Genomic DNA, 22,670 nt, shown 5'->3' with positions numbered 1-22,670 from the left:
GGACAGGGAAAACTCTACACATGTTGAATGTCCGAGAGCACTTTTAACAAATAAATAAAAGAACACAATCAACACATAACGTAATGTCGTGTTAATTAATTAAATAACAGGAGTGTGTGTGTGTGTTTTTCGTATAGCAAAGCCACAAACGGCTATCTGCTCAGCCCACCGAGGGGAATCGCACCCCTGATTTTAGCATTGTAAATCCGGAGACATACCGCTGTACTAGCAGGGGGCTAAGTAACAGGAAGTTGCGTTAAACATTATAAGCGCTTATCCGTGAACACTTTCCAGTTCCAAATCCAAAACCTGTTAATAATACTGATACAATATCATTTTATTTGTCTAACTCGCCTGCTGGGTGCGATTTGGCCGTGTAACAGAGCTGGCGCGGGTTTGAATTCGTGCGACACCGTAAAGTAGTTCCAGTACTACCAAGTGCAAAAGCGTTATAAAAATGACCATGAATACTTTAGTGTGAATAGATGCTGTTAGGATGCTTTTGACCGGCTACCTTTCCTCTGGTAAGTAGTTTTGAATCAGGTACAGCGAAACCTAACCTTAGCACCGTTGTCATCTAAAACAAATACAGCTCGCATGATTTATTTATGCTCTCAGAAATCCATGATGTGAGTGGAATCTCGAGAGTCGAGCCCAAGAGCCCGGGAGTTAATTCAGTCCTGATAATAAAAAATATATATATATAAAAACCTAGTACAAAATTACCTTCATAATAATAATAAACGCATTGGGGTTTGTTTCTTTGTTTTTGAATTTCGCGCAAAGTTATACGAGGGCTATCTGCGCTAGCCATCCCTAATTTAGCAATGTAAGACTAGAGGGATGGCAGCTAGTTATCACCACCCATCGCCAACTCTTGGGCTACTCTTTTACCAACGAATAGTGGGATTAACCGCACATTATAACGCCCCCACGGCTGAAAGGGTGAGCTTGCTTTGTGTGATAGGGATTCGAACCCGTGCTCCTTGGATTGCGAGTCGAGTGCCTTATCCACCTGGCCATGCCGGGGCCTAACGAATGAGGGAAAACTTACTTTAGTAACAAAAAAAAGTTAGGGTATCTTATTTCAGCTGGGGTTTTGTTTGCTGTCAAGCGCAGAGTTGCACAATGGGTCATCTTGCTCTGCTCACCACGAGTACTCAAACAAGATTTTTAGGGTTATAATCCCTCAGACTTACCGCTAAGCCACAAAAGACGAGACAGGACGTTTATCAAGGAAATTTATTTTAGTAAAAAAAATGTTACTAAGGGACCATAAGTTAGTTAAAAAAAACGTTGCATAAAAGGACATTGCGAAAAGCGCACTTCAGTGCACAACGAAAAGTTAGGAAAAAAGTAAAAAGTGAAAAAACATTCCCATTGTTTCTACGTAAAATATAACGTTGCTTCTACTAGTTTTCTAGCTGCCCTCTTAATACCTCTGAGAAGTCCCCCCGGTAGTACAGTGGTAAGTCTACGGATTTACAACGCTACAATCACGGGGTCAATTACCCTGGGTGGGCTCAGCAGGTAGCCGGATGTGGCTTTACTATAAGAAAAACAAACAAACGTGCCTCTGAGAAAAGTTGATGTAGCGTTCTACTTGATTTATTTAGTGTTTGTTTTATTATTAATTTTTCATGACTCACGTCCACAGTGGTGATTTATTTTACTGAAAGCAGTGTCTCCGTAGTGGCTCAATGACAAGTCAAAATGTTAATATAGTTAACGTTTACATATATAAACAAACTGGAAAAAATTAAATGTGAAAGTCTTCCAAATTCTGTTAATTATAAACGTAATGGTAAATATAAAACAACGCCGAAAGTAATCGTAACATTTTCGAATTCCGCTTCATACTGTGATAATTTTAGATAAAAAAAACACTAAAAATGGGTTTAATCCTTTTGTCAGTTGCTTTGATAATGTGATAACCCGAGGTTTTCGTATGCAACTGAAATAATGCAATATACTTACAAAAGGCTTTCACAAAAGGAATTACGGTTTCGAATCCCCGTCACACCACACCTGCTCGCGCTTTCAGCCGTGGGAGCGTTATAATATTATGGTCAATCCCACTATTCGTTGGTTAAAGAGTAGCCCAAGAGTTGGCGGTGGGTAGTGATGACTAGCTACCTTCCCCTAGCCTCACGTTGCTAAATTAGGTACGGTTAGAGCGGATAGCCCTCGATTACCTTTGCGCGAAATTCAAAACAAAACCAAAAACAAACTTAGATATCTTATCTTAAATAAATAAGCATTCTTGGTTGTAGGTAGAACTTTGTCTCTACAAATATTGCTTTAAGTTATATGTTCAGTAACGATGCATTGTTTAAACAAAATAAGCGCAATGCACAGAAAAGATTAGTTGATTTCTTGTTGTTTTTTTAACAGCAAAAGCGAAATCGGGTTATCTGTCGTGTCCATCGAAGGGAATTGAACCTTTGACTTTAACTTTGTAAATTCGATGACTTACCGTTGTCCCAGCGGAATATTGAAGAAAAAAGAAAACGGAGCTCTTAAAATTCTATAGATAAGTGTATAAATCAGCAACCCTAACTTACCGAAAGGCCTGACAAATTCAATGAAGAAGTATATGAGTCTGCAACCTTATCAAATAGTCTAATAAAATTTAGTGTACAAGTATAAAAAGAAGCACTGAAAATTTGTTAAAAGGCCTAACAAATTTAGTGAACAAATATATAAATCAGCAACCCTGTTTGTTTGTTTTGGAATTTCGCGCAAAGCTACACGAGGGCTATCTACGCTAGCCGTCCCTAATTTAGCAGTGTAAGACCAGAGAAAAGCCAGCTAGTCATCACCACCCACCGCCAACTCTTGGGCTACTCTTTTACCAACGAATAGTGGGATTGATAAATAGTAGTCTATCATTTCGTATTGACAGAAATATCATAATGGATTTTTTCTAAACAGGACCAATAAAGATATTCAACCACATAATCTCGTTTCTCTTAAACCAGTGATGACTACCGTCATTTTTTATCAATATCAAAAACTCTACTCGACCAGTCGTCTGGACCTAGAATGGCTAGGGAATTATACTGCTTGAACTACAATCCGTGAATCTCCATTTTGAACCTTATCACCGAACATGTTCGTCATTTTAGCTGTGTGGGACATTAAAATCTGACGGTCAATCTTTTATTCGATTAAAGTAGCCTACAAGTTGTCAATTGAAATAAAATTGACAAATGCCATCCCTACTATCTTGTTTACATGTACCCCTACGCTAGTACAGCGGTATGTCTCCAGATTTACAACGATAAAATCAGCGGGTTCGATTCCCCTCGGTGGGCTGAGCAGATAGCCTTTTGTGGCTTTGCTATACGAAAACACGCATCTTGTTTACATGTACATTGTTTCGTTTTATTTTAATGTTTTAATAAAATGTATTGAATTAGCAAAGGATACATTGAACTGATAGTTTTTTAAATAAATATTTTTTCTTCGGTTTTATTAACTGATCTTTTCAATTTCAAATACTTTCAAAATTATTAGCTGCAGAAGTTTGGTAAATTATGTATCTGCACGAGAAAAACAAACTAAATGAATCTGTTTTTTTTAAAAGGTTCTTTAAGAACTCAAATAATTTCTATTCTCAAGACGACTGGTATGGGTACTAAAACTTTAATTAAAATAAAAAAACAGAACAACGTTTCTTAGGTCATCCTCAGCCGTGCTGTCTTGAATTAAAAAATAAAATATTATGTTACCCAATATTTAAAGTTATATTAATGTAAAAACAGTTTTTCATATCTATTTTTAGATGCTTTAAGTATGTAAAGTTATATTAATGTAAAAACAACTTTTTTATGTATTTTTAGGTGCTTTAATTGAGTATCAGCACGGTGAGTCGTTCCCACTATTGGAAAAATGTAGTACCACTTCAGGTAATAAAGTACCATCTTGAAGTTCTTTTATAGCATCAGCATTTTTTCTTTGCCGTCATCGGATGAAAAATCTATAGACATAAATATTCCAGTGAACCAGATATAGTTCGGTCAAGATGTGAACCTTGTACTATAGCATCTATTGCAGCATTCTAATCTAACATTTCCGCATATTCCAAGTTTTGAGATAGAAATAAATCTGTGGCTTGAAGCAATGTCAAATTGGAAAGAGAATTCTGCTGTTAAAGAAAGCTATACACTATCTAGAGCAGACACACACTCAACGTTTAACGATGTTGAAAGAAAAAGGTCTTTAGAACTGACTTTCAGTACTACATCTGGTAAAGATTCTGCAACAGTACCAGAAATTGGGAAGATTACTAGCCTAGATAGCCCAATCAAATGGTCTCATATGAAAAATAAGTTTGAAATAGGACATGCTTCTTTACAAAGAACAACTTCTGAGGTCTTTAAAGAAGATAATAATTTTTCTAAGAACCAATTTCTTCATGAAAATTCAGAAATTTATTTGAAAGCTTCAAACGTTAAAGCATTTATAAACAAAACTCTTGAAAACCGTTCTCAAAATGGTAACAAAAAACTTGAATGTTCTAACAATACATTACCGAAAAACTTTAACAGTAAAGAAACATTTAAAACGTTAAGCAACAATGATAACTATGTTTGTTTTCAGTTATATGACAGACAGTTATACAAAAATACAACGTCATACAATAACCATGTTTATCAACCCACAGAAATTCGAGGACCTGGCAGCAAATCGATTTCAAAGTCAGATAATAAAATGGATTCTCCTAAAACAGTACAAGCTTCTTGTAAACCATGCAATAATTCATCCACTCCTAATCAATATAAACCGTACTCTTCCAGAAAGGATTATAATAATTTGAAAGTCATCAAAACTGCACAAATACCATATTCAAATGTGCGAAACTTTGTTGTCCGTAATGCTGTATCTAATGTTACTGGTAGTGATAAGAATACTGAAACAGCTTTTCCATCATTTACAGAAATCACTGGTGGGCATACCAAAACAGGGGTTATCAAGAATTCTATAAACTCTTCTAGAAATAACAATTGGGATAACCTTAAAATGTCAAAGTATTCCACTATGCCTATTTCACGAACATTTAACATTTCCGAAAGATCTAAAGTTTCTCAATTAAAAGAAAAGTTTGACCATCAGTTTGCAGAAAAACTTACTGATGAGAAGTTGCATAGTGATGAAAAGGCAGGCACTGAACTTAACACTAACAGAGGTTTGAAACGAGATAAAACAGCATGTGGCAACCGAAAAAAAGTGGCAGATCAAATTCATCGTCGTTATTTGAAGGAACTTCAAAACACTCTGAAATATCAACCAACAAACATTTACTTAGAAGTTCCGGAGATACACTTGAAACTGGTGAACAGTTAGCCGCTTGCATTCAGAAACTTCAGACATCATCAGTAAAACAATTCATTAAAACCTTTGAAGAATACGAAAATATGTATCTTGAAAGTTTAGAAAGGTCAAAACAAAAGTGTTCAGTAAAATTGAGGGAAGATATCGTTTTTCGTAATTTTACGTGGAGTGAGAAACCAGAGAATAGAGATTTGAAAAAGTTTCAAAGCACCAGTGCATCTTTATGCGGTAATTCTAAATATGAAGAAATAAAGGCACGACCTGAGAAAGAAAGAAATTTTGATAAATGCCAAGAAAGACATATTAAGCCAAAAAGCTTAACAGAATCTAATTCCTATGTAACATTTCAAGTAAGAAATTTTGAACAACTTACTAAAAGTCAATCAGCTGTTCAAAATAAAAATGGAAGTTTATCAGTGTATTCCACTCATAAATTATTTGAAGATGAGAAAACACGTGGAAATTCTAAACAGAATGAATACCTTCATAATTTTGGTTTAAATATAACAGATAAACCTAGTTCTTTACTTCTGGAGAATGAAATATATACTTCTAACGGACAAGAAAATGGCTCAGAAAGCGAGCCCGAGGACAGAAAAAATGAAATTGCAAAAATCCAAGACAACAAAGAAATATGTGAAGTAAAACCACAAAATCCACAGAGGTTTAGTCATAGGTTGTCTGTACCAAAGTCCAGTAGACTAAGTATTGAAAGACTCACAAATGTAATTAGCAAAGCAGAAAACAATACATCTGATACCAACCGTCTTAATGATGGTCTTGTGCCAGAAGTCAACAAATCGTCGTTGAACAGTAATGATTCCTACACGGATACAAATGAACAATTAAAATCTGATCACAACTGCATTGAAGCAGTAAACATTCAGATCATTTCTGAGGAGGACACGACTGGAGATCTGGATGACAGTTATTTTAAGAATGGAGAAGAAAATTTAAACTTCTTGAAAACCAGTTTAGATTGCACCTCAGCCTCATCTGGATGTAACAGACCATATAACGAGATTTTTGAGTGCAATAGTTTAGGTGAGTGAGACCATAAACTTAATTTGTTTTTCATGTGATTGTATTAAAAGTTTAACAAAAATTTTGAGAAATTATACATTGTCAGTTTGTTTTTCAAAGGAATGAAAATATTTAAGTATTATATCGTATAACATGTTTATAATAACTAACTGGTCATAATTGGAAATTTCGTGAGTTGAAATGCAGGTGATAAAAAGTAGAACTTTTACTGTTGTGTGCACAAAATAACACTGAAACTCGCATTGTGAAAAATCGTAAAAGTATAACAAGCAAGTTGTCAGGAGTACATGATATCAAAATTAATACACAATAGAACTGATACCAATAATGATTATATTATTATTTATGCCTCTCGATTTCATGAAGGAACATAGGGCCGCAATCACTTGCGGATTCATTAACAAGCTGGTTTTTTAAGTGAGCAGATTGTTAGCCTACCGCACAACCTCCAATCAGGAGGAGAAACCTTAGCCGTCTCTAATTTTGCAGTGTAAGACTAAAGGGAAGGCAGCTAGTCATCACTACCCACCGCCAATTCTTGGGCTACTCTTTTACCAACGAATAGTGGGACCAAGAATGATTAGAATATATTAAATCATCGGTTGGGCTTTGCTATTATTAACGATATTTTTAGTCATAAACCCAATAATATCTTGGAAGCTTCAGCCAACTTAAGATATTTAGATTAGTCCTGAGTCCATATATAATCCTTATTAGTGTAATAATAAAACTAATTTGAACATTATAAACTTAGATACTAACGAAACTAAATTTAAAAAAAAATAGAATGTCATCTCTTAGAAAACACATAAAGATCAGTTGTTTGTTTCTGTTGTTTTACACTGATAACCAAGAAAAATGTTACAATGATATAAGCAGATTTCTACATCTATATAGTCCTCTCAAACAACAGAAAATGACCAATAAAAATTGGTTTCTTGTTCCTCAAAAGCGTTATTTTATTTACAAGTGGAATTTTAAACTTAGAGATCACGTGAGCTAATCCCAGGTCAAAGACTCCTGAGACTTAGGTACAGTTGTTCCTCATTTTGGACTGCTGGCCAAAGCGAGGAAACCAGCATAATCCACTACTCCTTTGAACTGAGGAATGAGAGTGACAGTCTTTTCTATAACAAACCCATAGCTAAATGTGCTCAGAATCATGACATCTTGGACCTTTTTACCCACAGTTCAACATGCTCATTCCAAATTTATAACAAAGATAAATGACTTTCTGACAAAAGTTGCTGTTTGGCAAAAACAATATGGAGCTGAAACTAGAGCATAAGGTAAAGCAGGAAAACAACTAATGTTTATGTACACATGAAGTTTATTTGTTGTTAAAGGTAATGCTGAGCAATGGACTATTTGTGTTGTATCCCAGCTGCACTCCACATTTTAGTGTCACAACTCTTCAGACTTATCGCTGAGCTACAAGAAGACATAAATAAAGTGAGAAGAAGAGATTAGCACCCAATAAATAGAAAATAATTTTACAAAAGTAAATTTCAATTATTCTATATGTTTTACTCTCTGTGTCAAATAAAAATAAAATGTTTTCCTTGTGCTACGTTTATTATTTTAAAAAAGGCAACTTTCAAGGGTCAATGCACCCTACAATTCAGGGTCTCTATTCATTTTTGAGGTGCCCTAAATCTGAGTGCCAAACATTTATGTCCTATATTAAGATGCCCGGAAACATGAGCCGTCTATGATTGTTTTGCATTCTTCTCCGGACTTATTTCATCTTATGATCAGTACACATTTGTATGGGCAAAACTGTCTGTAGTGGTGTTGTGAATTACTTTTAAAAGCTGTGATCAATGACTGGTTGAACAAACCAACCTATCATGTTAGTATCTCCTTCTTCAATAAAATCAAAATATTTGTTTTAAAAAAATCTGGTGTTCATATAATATCTATTTTACAAAAGAACTTTACTAATAAAAACTAGTAACTTTTAGTTTTTACAAATAGAAGATAAAAAAAATAATACACATAATGTATGTCGCTTTGAAACCGAAAAACATCCAGCAACAGATAAACCTATTAATACACATAAGCCTAGTTTTAACAATAAGTTCACCATTTGTCATACCTCCCAATATAGCGTTTCAAAAAACTTGAAAACCTTTCAAGTAAAATACTTGCGTATTACATACAAGTGACAGTCTAAATTTAGCCCTAGCCGTATCATTTATGAAAATTACCTGATAAGAGTGTAAACTTTACGTTATAAATCAAATTTAACGGTTGGTAACAAAATTTATCTTAGAAGTTCTAAAAACAATGAAACTCGGCTGTGAAAACATTAGTCATATGTGTTTCCCAGTCATTATAATTATATTCTTTCCGTCTTCCTTTACATCCATCAACACTCTGGAACACAAACCGTCATTTATATTATAAAATTTACGCTGTCTGTCCCCCTCTCCCCGGAATCTAGGACTTATCTCAGACACTTTTATTAAAAGGTTATAGAGATAAGCGACTTGTTTGTCGTTTCCTTAGTTTCTACGAGCATACCAAAGAAGTATCGAATTGGTTGCGCTTATTGAGTAACGGGCCCGGTATGGCCTAGCGCGTTAAGGCGTGCACTTCGTAATCTGATGGTCGCGGGTTCAAATCTCCGTCGCACCAAACATGCTCGCTATTTCAGCCGTGAGGGCGTTATAATGTGACGGTCAATCCCACTTTTCGTTGGTAAAAGAGTAGCCCAAGAGTTGGCGGTGGGTAGTGATGACTAGCTGCCTTCCCTCTAGTCTTACACTGCTAAATTAGGAACGGCTAGCACAAATAGCCCTCGAGTTGCTTTGTGCGAAATTCAAAAAACAAACAAACAATTATTGAGTAACTAAAATTCATATCAAAATCAATATGACACAACAAACGGTTAGATACTAACTAGTAAGGTAAACATGTATCATTACTTCCAAAGTGTTTTATCATTTATCTCCAACGTAGTAGATTTTTGAGAGTGTGTAGTCATTTATACATTCGTATAAATCTTATTGCTTTTTTTGTTTGTTTGTTTGTTTTGGAATTTCGCACAAAGCTACACGAGGTCTATCTGCTCTAGCCGTCCCTAATTTAGCAGTATAAGACTAAAGGGAAGGCAGCTAGTCATCACCACCCACTACTAACTCTAGGGCTACTCTTTTACCAACGAATAGTAGGATCGACCGTCACATTATAACGCCCCACGGCTGAAATAGCGAGCATGTTTGGTGCGACGGAGATTTGAACCCGCAACCCTCGGATTACGAGTCGAACGCCTTAACCCACCTAGCAATGCCGGGCCTAAAACTTATTGCATTTAATGGTCGAACGCAATAAACAAATCAGCTGATCACGTAGTGGTAAATGAACCATCATCTTCTTGAACAAGTATTTCTGATTCACAATGAACTCACTGCTTTCGAAATGTTATACATTTGTTACTACGCTATACTTCTGTTAAAGTTTCATTTATTTTCCATTCAAGCCGTCTTCAAACGTCATTTTCTCGAAGCAGATTTCTTTCACAAAATTTGTGTTACGAACACGTTCGAGAAAATAGTATATGTGTTCATATATTAAGTCCTCTTTACCAAACTGGAATAATTTAGCATCCTCTATATCTACTCGAGATGAGAAGTATTTGAAATACACTGCTGGCCAAAATCTTAAGGCCAATGAACATAAAGAAAAAATATGCATTTTGCGTTGTTAGACTCAACCACATATTTGAGTTGAGCTTCGAATGATGAAAATAAGAAAAGGGAAAATAAAAATAAAAAACTTTTTTAGCATTTAATAGTGAAAATGTGAACACTATGAAATTAGCCTAAATACAAGCTGGTTAAAGATTTAAGACCACACTGAAACGAAGCGTTAATCGGTAAACACGTAACGAAATTTAGTCATTTGTGTTCTAGCATTAGCGTTGTCAACAACTCCCACTGACATCTCCTATGTTACATTGGGTAAAAATATGACAAAGGTTAAAACGTTGACAGAGTTTGAACGTCGCAGAATTGTCGAGATGCAAAAGCAAGATCTCTCTCAATGTGACATAGCTGGTGAGATTGAGTGTAGTAAAACTGGTGTTGTAAATGTCTTACAAGACCCTGAGGGATACGGAACGAGAATATCAAGTAGTCGGCCCAAGAACATTTCGCCAGCGTTCAGCAGGAGGATTTGACGGGTTGTCCGGCAAGACACCAGCCGATCGTCGAACCATATTAAGGCCCTTACGGACACAGAATGAAGCTCAAGAACAATAAGACGGCATCTACGGAAAAAAAAGGCTTTAAAAACCGTAAACGTCTTCAACGGCCACGCCTCCTTCCACATCGCGAAACAACTCAGTTAAACTTTGCTGAGAAGCATCAAACATGGGACGTAAAAAAATGGAAGAAGGTTTTGTTCTCTGATGAGAAAAAATTTAACTTGGATGGTCAAGATGGCTTCCAACGTTACTGGCACGATAATGATATCCCACCGGAGACATTTTCTGCATGACACAGTGGAGGAGGTTCCATCATGATCTGGGGTGCTTTCTCCTTCCATGGAACAATGGAGCTTCAGGTTATACAGGGGCGTCAAACAGCAGCTGGCTACATTGGCATGTTGGAGAGAGCATCCTTATTGACTGAAGGCCCTCGCTTATGTGGAAATGACTGGATCTTTCAGCAGGACAACGCTGCAATCCACAATGCTCGCAGGACAAAGGACTTTTTCACAGCGAATAACGTGATTCTTTTGGGCCATCCTGCGTATTCGCTGGAACTGAACCCCATTGAAAATGTTTGAGGTGGATGGCAAGGGAAGTCTATAGAAATGGACGTCAATCCCGAACAGTGCATGATCTTCGTGAAGCTATTTTCACCACTTGGAATAACATTCCAGCCAGCCTTCTGCAAACGCTTATATCGACCATGCTAAAGCGAATGTTTGCAGTTATTCGCAATGACGGCCGTGAAACTCACTACTGAAACCTCTTGTTGGGCACTTGCTACCCTGTTTAGGACTTCTCTTTGGTATGGTCTTAAACTTTTGACCAGCTGGTATTTAGGCTAATTTCATAGTGTTTACATTTTCCCTATTAAATGCTAAAAACTTTTATTATTATTATTTTCCCTTTTCTTATTTTTATCTTTCGAAGCTCTACTCAAATAAGTGGTTGAGTCTAACAACGCAAATACATATTTTTCTTTATGGTCATTGGCCTTAAGAGTTTGGCCAACAGTGTATAACGACTGAATTTTTACCCGATTTACGTTGTGCTCAGTATATTTATTTAGAAGCACATTATTTTTATTTATTGTACATACAAAAAACATTTTCATCTGAAAATGATGTTAACAACATCAATGCATAGTTATTGGACAGAGTAGTTTTAATCGTTTGTTTTTGCTCCGGAATTGGTAGTAAAGTAGTTATTTTAATATATTAGGTGCGTAAAAAAAAATGTTACTTTGGGGTTCGTAACGAAGAGCATTGTTTACACTCTTACAGGTATGTATCATAAATCGCTTAATAATAAAATACCACGAGCTTGAGTTCTAAATGCTTTATAATTTTGATTCTTTAAATTTTATATTGTTATATAATATTTCCATATAATTTCTAGCTGTTTTAACTGTCCACTTTTTGTCTTTTTCCGTTTTTTGTGTGCTTGCGGACTCACCTCTACTATAGTCAGAATTGAAGATGGATTCTGTGACGTTGGTAAACCTGAAAGCCGTCATCGTAGTAAGAATAAACGTACTAAGATCAGGTGAGTAGTTACAGCTGTTCGGGGTTTGAAGAGGATGGAGTTTAATTCTCTAAAATATGTAGTTGTTGAATTATCAAATTAATAGTTAAAAATTTGTTTTATAGTTAGTATAAATATATTTTAAATAAAACCTACGTAAGAATCGACAAAAATAATTTATTGTATATATATATATATATATGTGTTTTTCATTAATAATTAATGGATAAAAATATTCATAATAAATTAGATAAAACACAGATATTTTCTGGCATTTGTTACAGTTAATGTAATTTGAAAATCCAGCGTGAATTGCCCTGAAATAATTACTTTTATATTTATGAGAAACTAGTTAAAATAACTATATTTATAATAATCTGCATAATAGTATTAATAGCATTATGTCATTAGATTTAGAATGTAATCTATGTATATGGTCAATCCCACTATCCATTGGTAACAGAGTAACCCAAGAGTTGGCAGTGGGTGGTGATTACTAGCTGCCTTCCCTCTAGTCTTACACTGCTAAAATAGGGACAGCTGTGCAAATAGCCCTTATGTAGCTATGCGCGAAATTAAAAACAAACCAAAACCAATCCACATCCTGGCATGCTACCCAGAAAGCCATGTGTATCCGATGTTGGTTAGTTTAGAACTACTAAACAAATTAACTGTCAGCTTATTGTTACCCAACCAGTTCCAATTTAATTCACATGTGAACATAATTCAATCTTATTCAAAAAAATATAATTTTAAGATTGACAGACAGCTTCTTTCTAGATTATTCTGCTTTCCAAGGTAGGTAACGTTTTCTAGGATACGTAAACAACGAATTGTTTGTCAGATTTTGAGTCTACAGAGATACTATACCTGCTTGGTGTCTAGTAATCTAAATCCTCTGATAATTAACAGTGCTTGAATTGAAGTCAGAAACTGATACAACTTTGTCATGACATGTCTTTTCTTTCTTACCCTTTGGGATTTTTCTGAATGGCATTTATTTAAAGCATGTTCACATTATGTCATGAGTAGATAAGACTATCTGGATATAAAACAAGCAGTTGAACCTAATTCTTTGAAACTTTGGTTCTCTTTTTAATCAGCAAGTAACAAAACATAGGAGTGAAAAGAGTACACTTGTTAAGATGTCCTTGGTGCCTCCATCTAGAAGCAGTGTGTTACTGTGAAACTGTTAACAAATTAACATAAAATATAAGAATGAAATAGTAATTAGTACATTCTGCCAATACCTCCAATAACCATTAGCTTAAATGGAAGGTTACCAAATTCAATGTACATACATCTTGTCCTGACTTAGTGGTTCCTCAATGTACAGTCATCATGTCCTGACTTAGTGGTTTCTCAATGTACATACATCATGTCCTGACTTAGTGGTTCCTCAATGTACATAGATCATGTCCTGACTTATGGTTCCTCAAAAGCAAATAGCTTGAAACATTGAATTTCATTAATTTTTATAGATGAAGAGAGTTTGTTTGTTTGTTATTTTTAATTTTGCACAAAGCAACACAAGGGCTATCTCTATAGCTGTCCTTAATTTAGCAGTGTAAGACTAGAGGGAAGGCAGCTAATGTATATATATACATTAAGATTTTATGTTAACATACAATTTATAATTTTAAATAAAATAATTTTAACCGTATTACTACACATCAAATTATTTACAGAAATTCCATGCATGTACTCTTTAGCTTATAAAATTATCATATTAACTCCATGACAACTGTCCAACTTAATCATTTTGTGACGTAGATGATGGATAAAACAGTGTGATTAGAACTTGAAATGTAGTTTTACTTTTGTGATAATTAGATGTTTATTAGAAAGGATAATATTTTGATAGAAAATATCTTTATTTGTATCCATCAGAATCTAGCTTTGTCATCAATGTTTACAAATTCATCTGTATTGCATGTTAACTTAAGTCTACGAAAGGATGTAATAAGGCCTTGTCAGTAATGGACCTGTAGGAGTTGGAAGAAGAGATATCCATCTTAAGCATCCATCATGACTAATATTATGTTAATGTTGCCGTTTGCTTGGCATGTAAAGACCAAAGAAGAAGGGTTCATCTAAAAAACAGAAGAACTGTGTAGTACTAGTAATAAAGTAAGGTTAAGACTGTGGAATAATTGTTGAGATACATTCTCTATTGAACTGTAAATGAACAGATATATGTATTTAAGAGTTTGAGTAAAAATTGTAAACTGCACATATATACAGCTGTTCATTTCTGTTTAACAGAGGCTTAAATGTTACCTTTTGATGTTGTCCTAATATTTTTCATTGTGTAAAATATATATGTGTGTGTGTGTCTAATGCTTAGGTGAAAACGTTGCATGTTGAAATTATAATTTAAATATGTCTGTTTAAATTTACATTTTAATCAATTAGAAATGAAACCCGTCTCATCAGAGAATAATAAATAAAAAAAATTGGTCTTTGTTTTTTCTTTTAACAGAAGAAGACCAAACGTTTCAGTCAACAGTAAAAGGCCATATAGTAATATGCGAATGCACATGAAAGTGAAAGACCACATATACCAGAACACTTCAATATTGGATACCGTATGTGTATTATTATAGCATTGTATTTTCTTTCAAATCTGAATTATAATTGTTACTTTCATTGTGTGTTTAAAATATTCAAGATACATTTGTGGAAAGAAACACTTGGCTTGTGTAAAGGCTATATTTTGCAGTATTGCATACCAGTTGTGATGTATCACCTTGAAAGTAATTTTTATAACTATAGTTGAGGTGAGTTAAAAACATTCTATCATTGTTTTCGTGTTGTACACATTTTATGGTTAGTTGTAAGGTTTTATTGTAACTAGAAAATTTATTAAAACATTTGTATTTTTGTTATTAATGATGGTACAAAGTAATATGCAAGCACATCATCATCATAAACTAAATAAAAATAACTGTACCATATAGTACGCGTGTATAACTCATCTTAACATAAATTGTTTTATCACAAAAATCTTTCATGGTTGTAGTTGTCAAGTCACATTGAGAAAGCTCAGATAATCAAAATCATACATTGTAATTTTAATTTGATCTTTAAATTCAGTATTGTATTTTGTGTTCATTTTAGTGTGTTAGTTTTCATGAGATGTGTACTGGTTTATATTTCCAATACTTGTTTAAGATATCTACATTTCGATATTTAATCATTTAGTAGTCACACGTTGCATCATAAGAACCAGCACCACAGTAGTTACCACTGAGATTCCAACAAGAACAAAGCTTGTTCATTCACTTCTGTCATAAGTGAATTATTTAAAATGCATTATTTTGCAGAAAGTGAGATTTTGAGAAAAATGACAACAGAACTGTTAATACTGAATAATGTGTGAATTATGTAACCTGAGATCAGAAACTTTTGTTTTTTCAAAAGTCAAGTGAACTGATTTTTCACCCAACTATAGTATGTGTGTCTGCATAAACTGAATTTTGAAACTAAAAATGATGTATATGTTGTGTATGCGTTTGTGTGCATGGACTAGTTAATACACTGTGGTCTGATAGTGATGTACATGGTGTGTCTGTGCACATGGACTAGTTGGTGCACTGTGGTCTGATAGTGGTGTGTGTGTATGCACAAAGTATTTTGTAAACTGTGGTGTAATTAGTTGTTGTGTTTTACATGTTCTGTAACCTGATTTTGATTTTAAAAATCACATTAGCTTACTGTAGTATTGATTATGTATTTTAGGAATTGTTGTGGAGGCATTGTAATGTTTGTATTTTCATTTAAAGAGTATTGCTGTCTTGATTCTGTTAATTCATACTTTAGGTCCCAGTATATGAGAATGAACCATTAGAAAAACCACAGAATCAGAACATATCTATGAATATGTGTGTTTCAAAGATTCATCTAATTATGACCAGCCAAGTACTTTTGACATGGGTAGTGACAGTGGAGTATGTCTGGAAGAAAGTAAACTTCAGATGCAATATCCATCTTCTGTCAGCACTGGGCAAGTTCCAGAGTCTCAGCATCGTCTGGTGGAGCATCAGGTTCCTAAACAAACTGATGCTCAACTGGTCATGTCATCTGACATAAAGGTAAAGCAAGAAGTATCAAGTCTTGAAAACATGATTAATTCAACTACTCAGAAATCAAGTAAGAAACACTCACTCACAAAGACACTGTTTCAGAAGACAAAAGATCGTCTTTTTTCTTGGAAAGAGAACTCTTTAACAACAAAAACAGGATCTAATTTTTATGTACCATATACCTCTGAGAAAGCCTCTCCTCAAGAAAGACCTTTGCCACCTCTTCCTTGTGTCTCAACTCCTCTAGATGTAACAAAGAGCAAAGCGTGTGAACAAATAGAGAATGCATCAGGTAAAATCACTGTCTTGCAAGCCAATACAGTAAAGACAGGTACATTATGGTATTACTTTCATTATACAAAACATTTTTTGCCTGTACTGTTGGTATTCTCTTTTAATTTTGCAGGATGCATTTTTTTTGTACTGAAACACCTAATTAAAAGTGCCTTTTTTGTATTAGGTTAATAAACATAGTTGATGTCTGGAAATTTTCTTTTGAATGTCAACTTTATGCATACTTTAAGGTTTCAATGAAACCATAAACATGCCTGTGATTTTATAATTTTTGTTTTAACTTTTATTTTGAACTCTTTCACCACCATGAATGTATGAAGTTCCTTCTTAGATCAATGACATGGACATGAGTATGGGAAATAATACACGTAACCTTTTATTTAGCTAGTCATGTTAACCATTTTCAAGTTTTGAATTTTTTTACTGTCATTACTAAAGTTATTCCTCTCTGTAAGTATCTAAAGACAAATGTTGTAATGGGAGAACATTGTTATCTGCAAACATAGCAGTAAAAGAGTTATTGTAAATATGTCTGTCATTGAAGTGGTTTACAGGTACTACGGTTACTTGTAGAACATTTCTGAACAAACTGTTATTCTTGATTCTTGCCAAATCCAGCAGCAAAGCTCTGGTGACCAGGGTACACATACTTCTGTTTTATTCATGTTGAATTAATCAAATAAAACAAAACTGAATAAAAAAAAAGTATAATTTCTGGACTGGATCTCTCTGTATAAGTGAGAGAAATTTGTGTTAGTGAGTTAACATACAAACATTCTACAAGCACTGTACCAATGTTTGATGGCACCCTGTGCAAGGTATAAATTCCACACCACCCCAACACCATGCAGTAGTTTTGCCTTGCTAGTCAGTCAGGTAATCAGCACTCCCCTGCTTTTGAGTTGACACCCTATGTGAACTAATTACTTATACTACTTACATTATAACCCTAAATTCTACTATACAACGATAAATGTAATAAAAAACACCTGAAGTGTAGCCAAGAAAGAACTCAGTGGCAACGTAAATAAATGACAAACATCACTAATATGAAATCGTTTTGTTTTTTTTACAGCCTCAGTTACTTGAGTGGATAACCTGTATAATTTATTATACTTTCTTGGAGATTAATTTTTAGTAATGGATGAGATGGCCAGACATCTTGATTTTGCTGGGACATTCTTATGATTTGATAGTTCTCCCTGGTGCTCCAAGAAAAGCTCTTGGGATGCACAAAATAAAAAAAAACATCAAACTGTCATTGAATCATGAAGGTACTAAGCCTTTATGGCACTCTTCTGTTGCCAAACTGTCACTTCTGCATATGGTGAGAAACTCAGGTTTGTGCAGGTTGTGCACTGAGAAACTGAAATGTCATTGTAGTGCAGATTAAATAGTACATGTGACAAGTCTGTGTAGAACGTATGTGGAGGGTTTTAACCTTCCCTGCCTCATTCATTTGTTTTCACTGAGTTCTGATTTACTTCACAGGAATATAGAAGTAAAACCCTTTGAAAATGTTAAGATCCCATTTTTCAACACAAAGCCCTTTTAGGATAAATCAGCCACTGCACTGTGTGTCTTTTCTACCACTGTGTTTTTCTGTTGTCCTTCATTTGTGTGTTGTATAGTTACTGATGATTTACTCCTAAATGTTAATTTTGTGTGGTATAGGACAATCTCAAACCCAAAAATTGTATTCAGGTGAAGAAGACTATAAAGTAAAGTCATGCATGGAACCAGAATCCTTCTTGGAATCTGTCATGTCATCCATAGAATGGAATCCTTACCTCAGGTATATTACCAGTTTGTTTTTTTTTTTCCTATGTTAAGGATCATTAAGTATTCTTTTGCATGGCGAGGGTGTAATGCCAAAATAATGTAATTTGCAGACAGTAACTAACTTATACTGACCAGCAGCAACTTTCACAAAATTTCTGGACTTTTACATCTCTTTTCTGTTTCCAATTTCCCATTCATAATATCTTTTGTCCAGTAATACTTCTTTCAAACACTTCCCCATTTTATTTAGAGGGAAGTGAGAGTTACAAAAACGTTACATTTTGTGCACTTTTAAATTTCAAGAATTGTGAATAACTTATTATGCATGCAACAGTTTTAGCATGTTATCAATATGTTGTTGTTTCTGTTTCTCAAAGTATTTTTTTTGACTGAGTTATGGAAACAACAAATCAAACATTACAAAGTTATATGTTGTTGTTGTTTTCTCCTGTAGTATTCTCCAAACCATTTCTTGAAACTATGTAATAGCTTTTCTATTAATATAAAGGTTGTGTTTTTTTTTTTCATTTTCTGTGCAAACCACATTTCAAGAACACCACTTGTTGTTTTTTCCAAAAAATACTTTATTTTGTTATAGGAGCCATAAGTTCAGAGTACTTTTTGATAGTGTAATTTAAGTTGACCTTTAATTTTTGGTGAATGTTCTCATATCTTTGAGATACCCTGTACATCAATTGTTGTTGTTTTTTTAATATTTTATTTTTTCTTCTGTTTTTTCAAATTTATTTTCTTGGAGGATTATCTCTTTTCACAATATTTAAAAAAATAAAATTCTGTTATTTTTGTGAGAAAGTTTTTCTTACTAATAAGCTCATTGAAAGTGATATTGAAAATAATTTTTATTTTACAAACATTATTGTTTTGTATGGTTGTGTGTATATTACAAACAAGGTATTGTTTGTAAAGGTGCAATTTGAAAAGAAAACATTTTTAGCAACTTCACCAAGATTGTCAGAGGTTTAAGATTTTGGTTATGATTGTGGTAAAAAAGAGTGAGTTTTAAACTAATAGCTAAAAATGCCTTTGTAAAAGAGTATTACTACTTTTTAAGGTTAAATATTGTGCCTTCTATTTATATGTTCCATAATGGCATTTCCAAGTGTTAATTGAAGCTTGAAAGTCACAATGGATATTTCTTAAAACACAAGATCTGTACAAGTACGAATGTAAAACCAATGTTAAAAGTAAATCATGTATGTACGTTTGAAGAACTCTGCAACAAATATTAACATAATTTCTTACGTCGATAATATTCAAGAAATAGAATTCATAATTTTAGCAAATGTTTGCAACAATTTCAAGAGTTGTGATATAGAGATCTTGCACTGGTATCAACAAATAGTGTGGTCTGTAACTTGCACCATTTTATTAGATATCATGCATTTACATTCACTGTATGTGAAAAATTACAAACTTGTCTTTCTATGTCATGTTACCTGATGCTGTAAGTCATCTAAGTAATGGAATAAGGAAATCTTTATCAAGATACTAAGTAGCAGTACAGTTTCAGATCAGTATCATAAAGAAATCTTTATCAAGATACTAAGTAGCAGTACAGTATCAGATCAGTATCATAAAGAAATCTTTATCAAGATACTTAGTAGCAGTACAGTTTCAGATCAGTATCATAAAGATATCTTTATCAAGATACTAAGTAGCAGTACAGTTTCAAATCAGTATCATAAAGAAACCTTTATCAAGATACTAAGTAGCAGTACAGTTTCAAATCAGTATCATAAAGAAATCTTTATCAAGATACTGAGTAGCAGTACAGTTTCAGATCAGTATGATTTTTGCCAAAGACAGAGATTATGTCATTAACAGCTTGAATAGCTTCACTAAATCATGTACTAACATGAAATACTGTTGATTGCTAGGAAAGAATGTTTGAGACCCACAAGTAGCATGGAATCAAACTGTAAGTTTCATGACATCACAAGTAAAACCTTTGTTGATATTGTTTCAAGCTTATTTCCAATATTTTAATTTAGATGTTAGTTAGTGAATGTATGAGGTTGTGATATAAATTTCACTAAGATCTAGATGGGTACATTACTTATAAGTAAGCAGTCAGTAATGAGTCAGTCAGTTTTCAGTTAGTAGAGTACCAGTCTTTCCTGTAATTCTTAGTTTCAGTGAAATTTTGGACCATTGCTGGTTATCACATACATTTACTTTCTTGGTTGATTGGCCTTGAAGTTGTACAAGTACTTTTATTTGTAAGTTATTCATAGTGCCATTAAATGAAAGTATAAGACATTATTTGTAAAAATTTAAGCCCATAAGTATAACTGTGTACAAATACTGGCAGGTAGTGATAGTAGATTTATTATCCTTGAAATTGCACAAGTAAGTTTATTTGTAAGCTAGTCATAGTGTCATTAGTGAGAAAAATCTCAGTTGAAAGTAAACATTATTTGTGAACTTAGGAGTACAACTGTTTACAAGTGATAGATTGAGGAAGAAGAAAACTAATTAGTTATCATTACTTGGATTTAGTGTTGTTGAGTAATTTTAAAGCACAATCAATGATCAGCATCACAATAATACTAGTAAACTGACCTGTGAGCACCTGCCATTTTTATATACATTGACATAAGCAAAATTGTGATTTTTTATCCAGGTTCTCCAAGTTATCTGATTCAACAGAAAGTGGTATATTTATGAATAAAACAGAACCTTGTGATTCATCCACACCTTCTGCTGCTATTGATCCCAAAAGCTGTGAAGATTGTGTGACAGATGATAGTGGTTTCAAAGAGAAGAAACCGTTAAATATCTTGGTTAGTGCAATAGAACTTTATGCTGTTTGAAAAGTTACCATAGTTTATATGGCAAGTTGATCTTTCTGTTTTGTTCTGTATTTTTATGTGGGACACTACAGGTTGACTGGATACTTAAGTTCTTTGGGAATCCAAAATTTCATACTTGACACTTGTGCTAATAATGTAAGAAGAATTTTTTCTAAGTATCAAAATACAAAAAATCTGTTCACATATATAAACAAAATCTTAAAGGCAATGAGAGGTTAAAAGTTCAAATCATTTGTCTTGTATTCTAACATCATATCTATGAGCATTTTACAAATGAAGAGAGACTAACTTATTGAATAATAGCCACTGAACCTATGACCCTGGTAAGAGGAAGACAAAGTTTTATGGGTTTTTTTCAGATATTGTTTGCCATTCTTCTTGAAATGTCTTATTTGGAAACTTTGTTTATGATACCATTGATTGCAGAGCATCAAATCTGGATTAACAAGATTTCTATTCTCTCTTACAGAGCTGAGCAACTTTGTTGTTATAAACATTTACATATTATTAGCAATTACATTGATTAGTGACACAAAAACTAATTAATTAATAAAAATTATTATTAAACTACAAAACTTCTTGTTCTTGACTTTGCTCAGGCTACTACGTTCATAGTGTGTGGATTCTGAACCTATTTTAGCCTAAAGGTATAACTTGTATACTTTTGTTGCTAAGCAACACAACATAAAAACCATTATTGTTATCAAAACACACTGGCTTTTCTATATATTGTATTATCTGGTACTTTGTAGAAAGTTCTAGGCCTCAGTTGGAAAATATATGTATATATATAGGCAACCAAGTAAGTGCAAATGAAATTCATTTAGAAAAAAAGTAGTGAAAGAAAACATGAAGTTAGCCATAGTATGATGATTAGCCTCATGGATGATTTGTATAGTGTTTTACAGAGAAAACAAAAAATATTTTGTCTTCTTAATTGGATTCTAAAACTACTGAACCAGCCTCTGTGGACTTTTGAAGAAAAAAGTGAGACAGTTATTTAAATCTTTAAATACAACTGTGTTAACCAGTAGAGGTTAAATTAAATTAAAGAATGTTAAATTAGTGAAAATGAAGTTAGACTCTATGATAGTTAGTTTAGCCATAACAGGCAATGTTTTAAAGTGAGTTTAACAAACATAAAGAGAGTAATTTGTCTTGTGAAAAGGTATCTAAAGTAATTTCAATTGCCTGTGTGGACTTTGATGGATAGAAGCCAATTATTTGAAGTTCAGGATAAGACCGTGGTAACTCACAGGGTAGCATAAGTGAATTTATTGCACACTGTCTAGTAATAAACAGAGAAGAGAAAAATAATTCATCTTGTCAATTGGGTTCTAAAGTAACTGAACTAGCATGTGTGGACTTTTGACTAGAAAATAGAATTACTTAGAAATTTCGATTATACAGTGATATTCTACAGTGTAAGAACTTTTTGTATATACATTTGACTTATTACAAATATCATTTGAAAACAAGTTGACTGTGTGTTGTCTGTTTGTTGTTCATGTTTATTGCCAACAAGTCACAGATACCTAGTGTAAAAAATACCAG

General features: G+C 33.6%; 2 protein-coding genes across 9 annotated transcripts in view; both read left to right on the top strand.

Annotated features, from left to right (window-relative positions):
* The first annotated feature begins 222 nt into the window (after positions 1-222).
* LOC143228603 (uncharacterized) lies at positions 223-5,349 on the top strand. The gene is made up of 2 exons (XM_076459829.1): positions 223-524; positions 3,846-5,349. The coding sequence occupies exon 2, from the start codon at positions 4,126-4,128 to the stop codon at positions 5,347-5,349; it is 1,224 nt and encodes a 407-aa protein (XP_076315944.1). The 5' UTR covers positions 223-524; positions 3,846-4,125.
* Positions 5,350-12,152: 6,803 nt separating this feature from the next.
* LOC143231124 (rho guanine nucleotide exchange factor 16-like) overlaps positions 12,153-22,670 on the top strand; it is a 34,345-nt gene continuing 23,827 nt past the window's right edge. For 2 of the 8 annotated variants that reach the window (XM_076465738.1, XM_076465745.1), the window contains exons 1-6: positions 12,160-12,277; positions 14,068-14,251; positions 14,604-14,709; positions 15,944-16,498; positions 18,205-18,295; positions 20,927-21,086. In XM_076465738.1, coding sequence (XP_076321853.1) covers positions 16,054-16,498; positions 18,205-18,295; positions 20,927-21,086 — 696 coding nt within the window. In that variant the 5' untranslated portion in view covers positions 12,160-12,277; positions 14,068-14,251; positions 14,604-14,709; positions 15,944-16,053. Of the gene's footprint in view, positions 12,278-12,682; positions 12,920-14,011; positions 14,252-14,603; positions 14,710-14,744; positions 14,902-15,943; positions 16,499-18,204; positions 18,296-20,926; positions 21,087-22,670 lie in introns of those variants that run through there. The other 6 variants (XM_076465740.1, XM_076465741.1, XM_076465742.1 and 3 more) reach the window with 6 other exon arrangements.

Source organism: Tachypleus tridentatus, chromosome 10, assembly GCF_004210375.1.
Source record: "Tachypleus tridentatus isolate NWPU-2018 chromosome 10, ASM421037v1, whole genome shotgun sequence".
NCBI classification, from domain to species: domain Eukaryota; kingdom Metazoa; phylum Arthropoda; class Merostomata; order Xiphosura; family Limulidae; genus Tachypleus; species Tachypleus tridentatus.
Note: the sequence above shows the minus strand (reverse complement) of the source record. Positions and strands in the feature narration are given on the sequence as shown.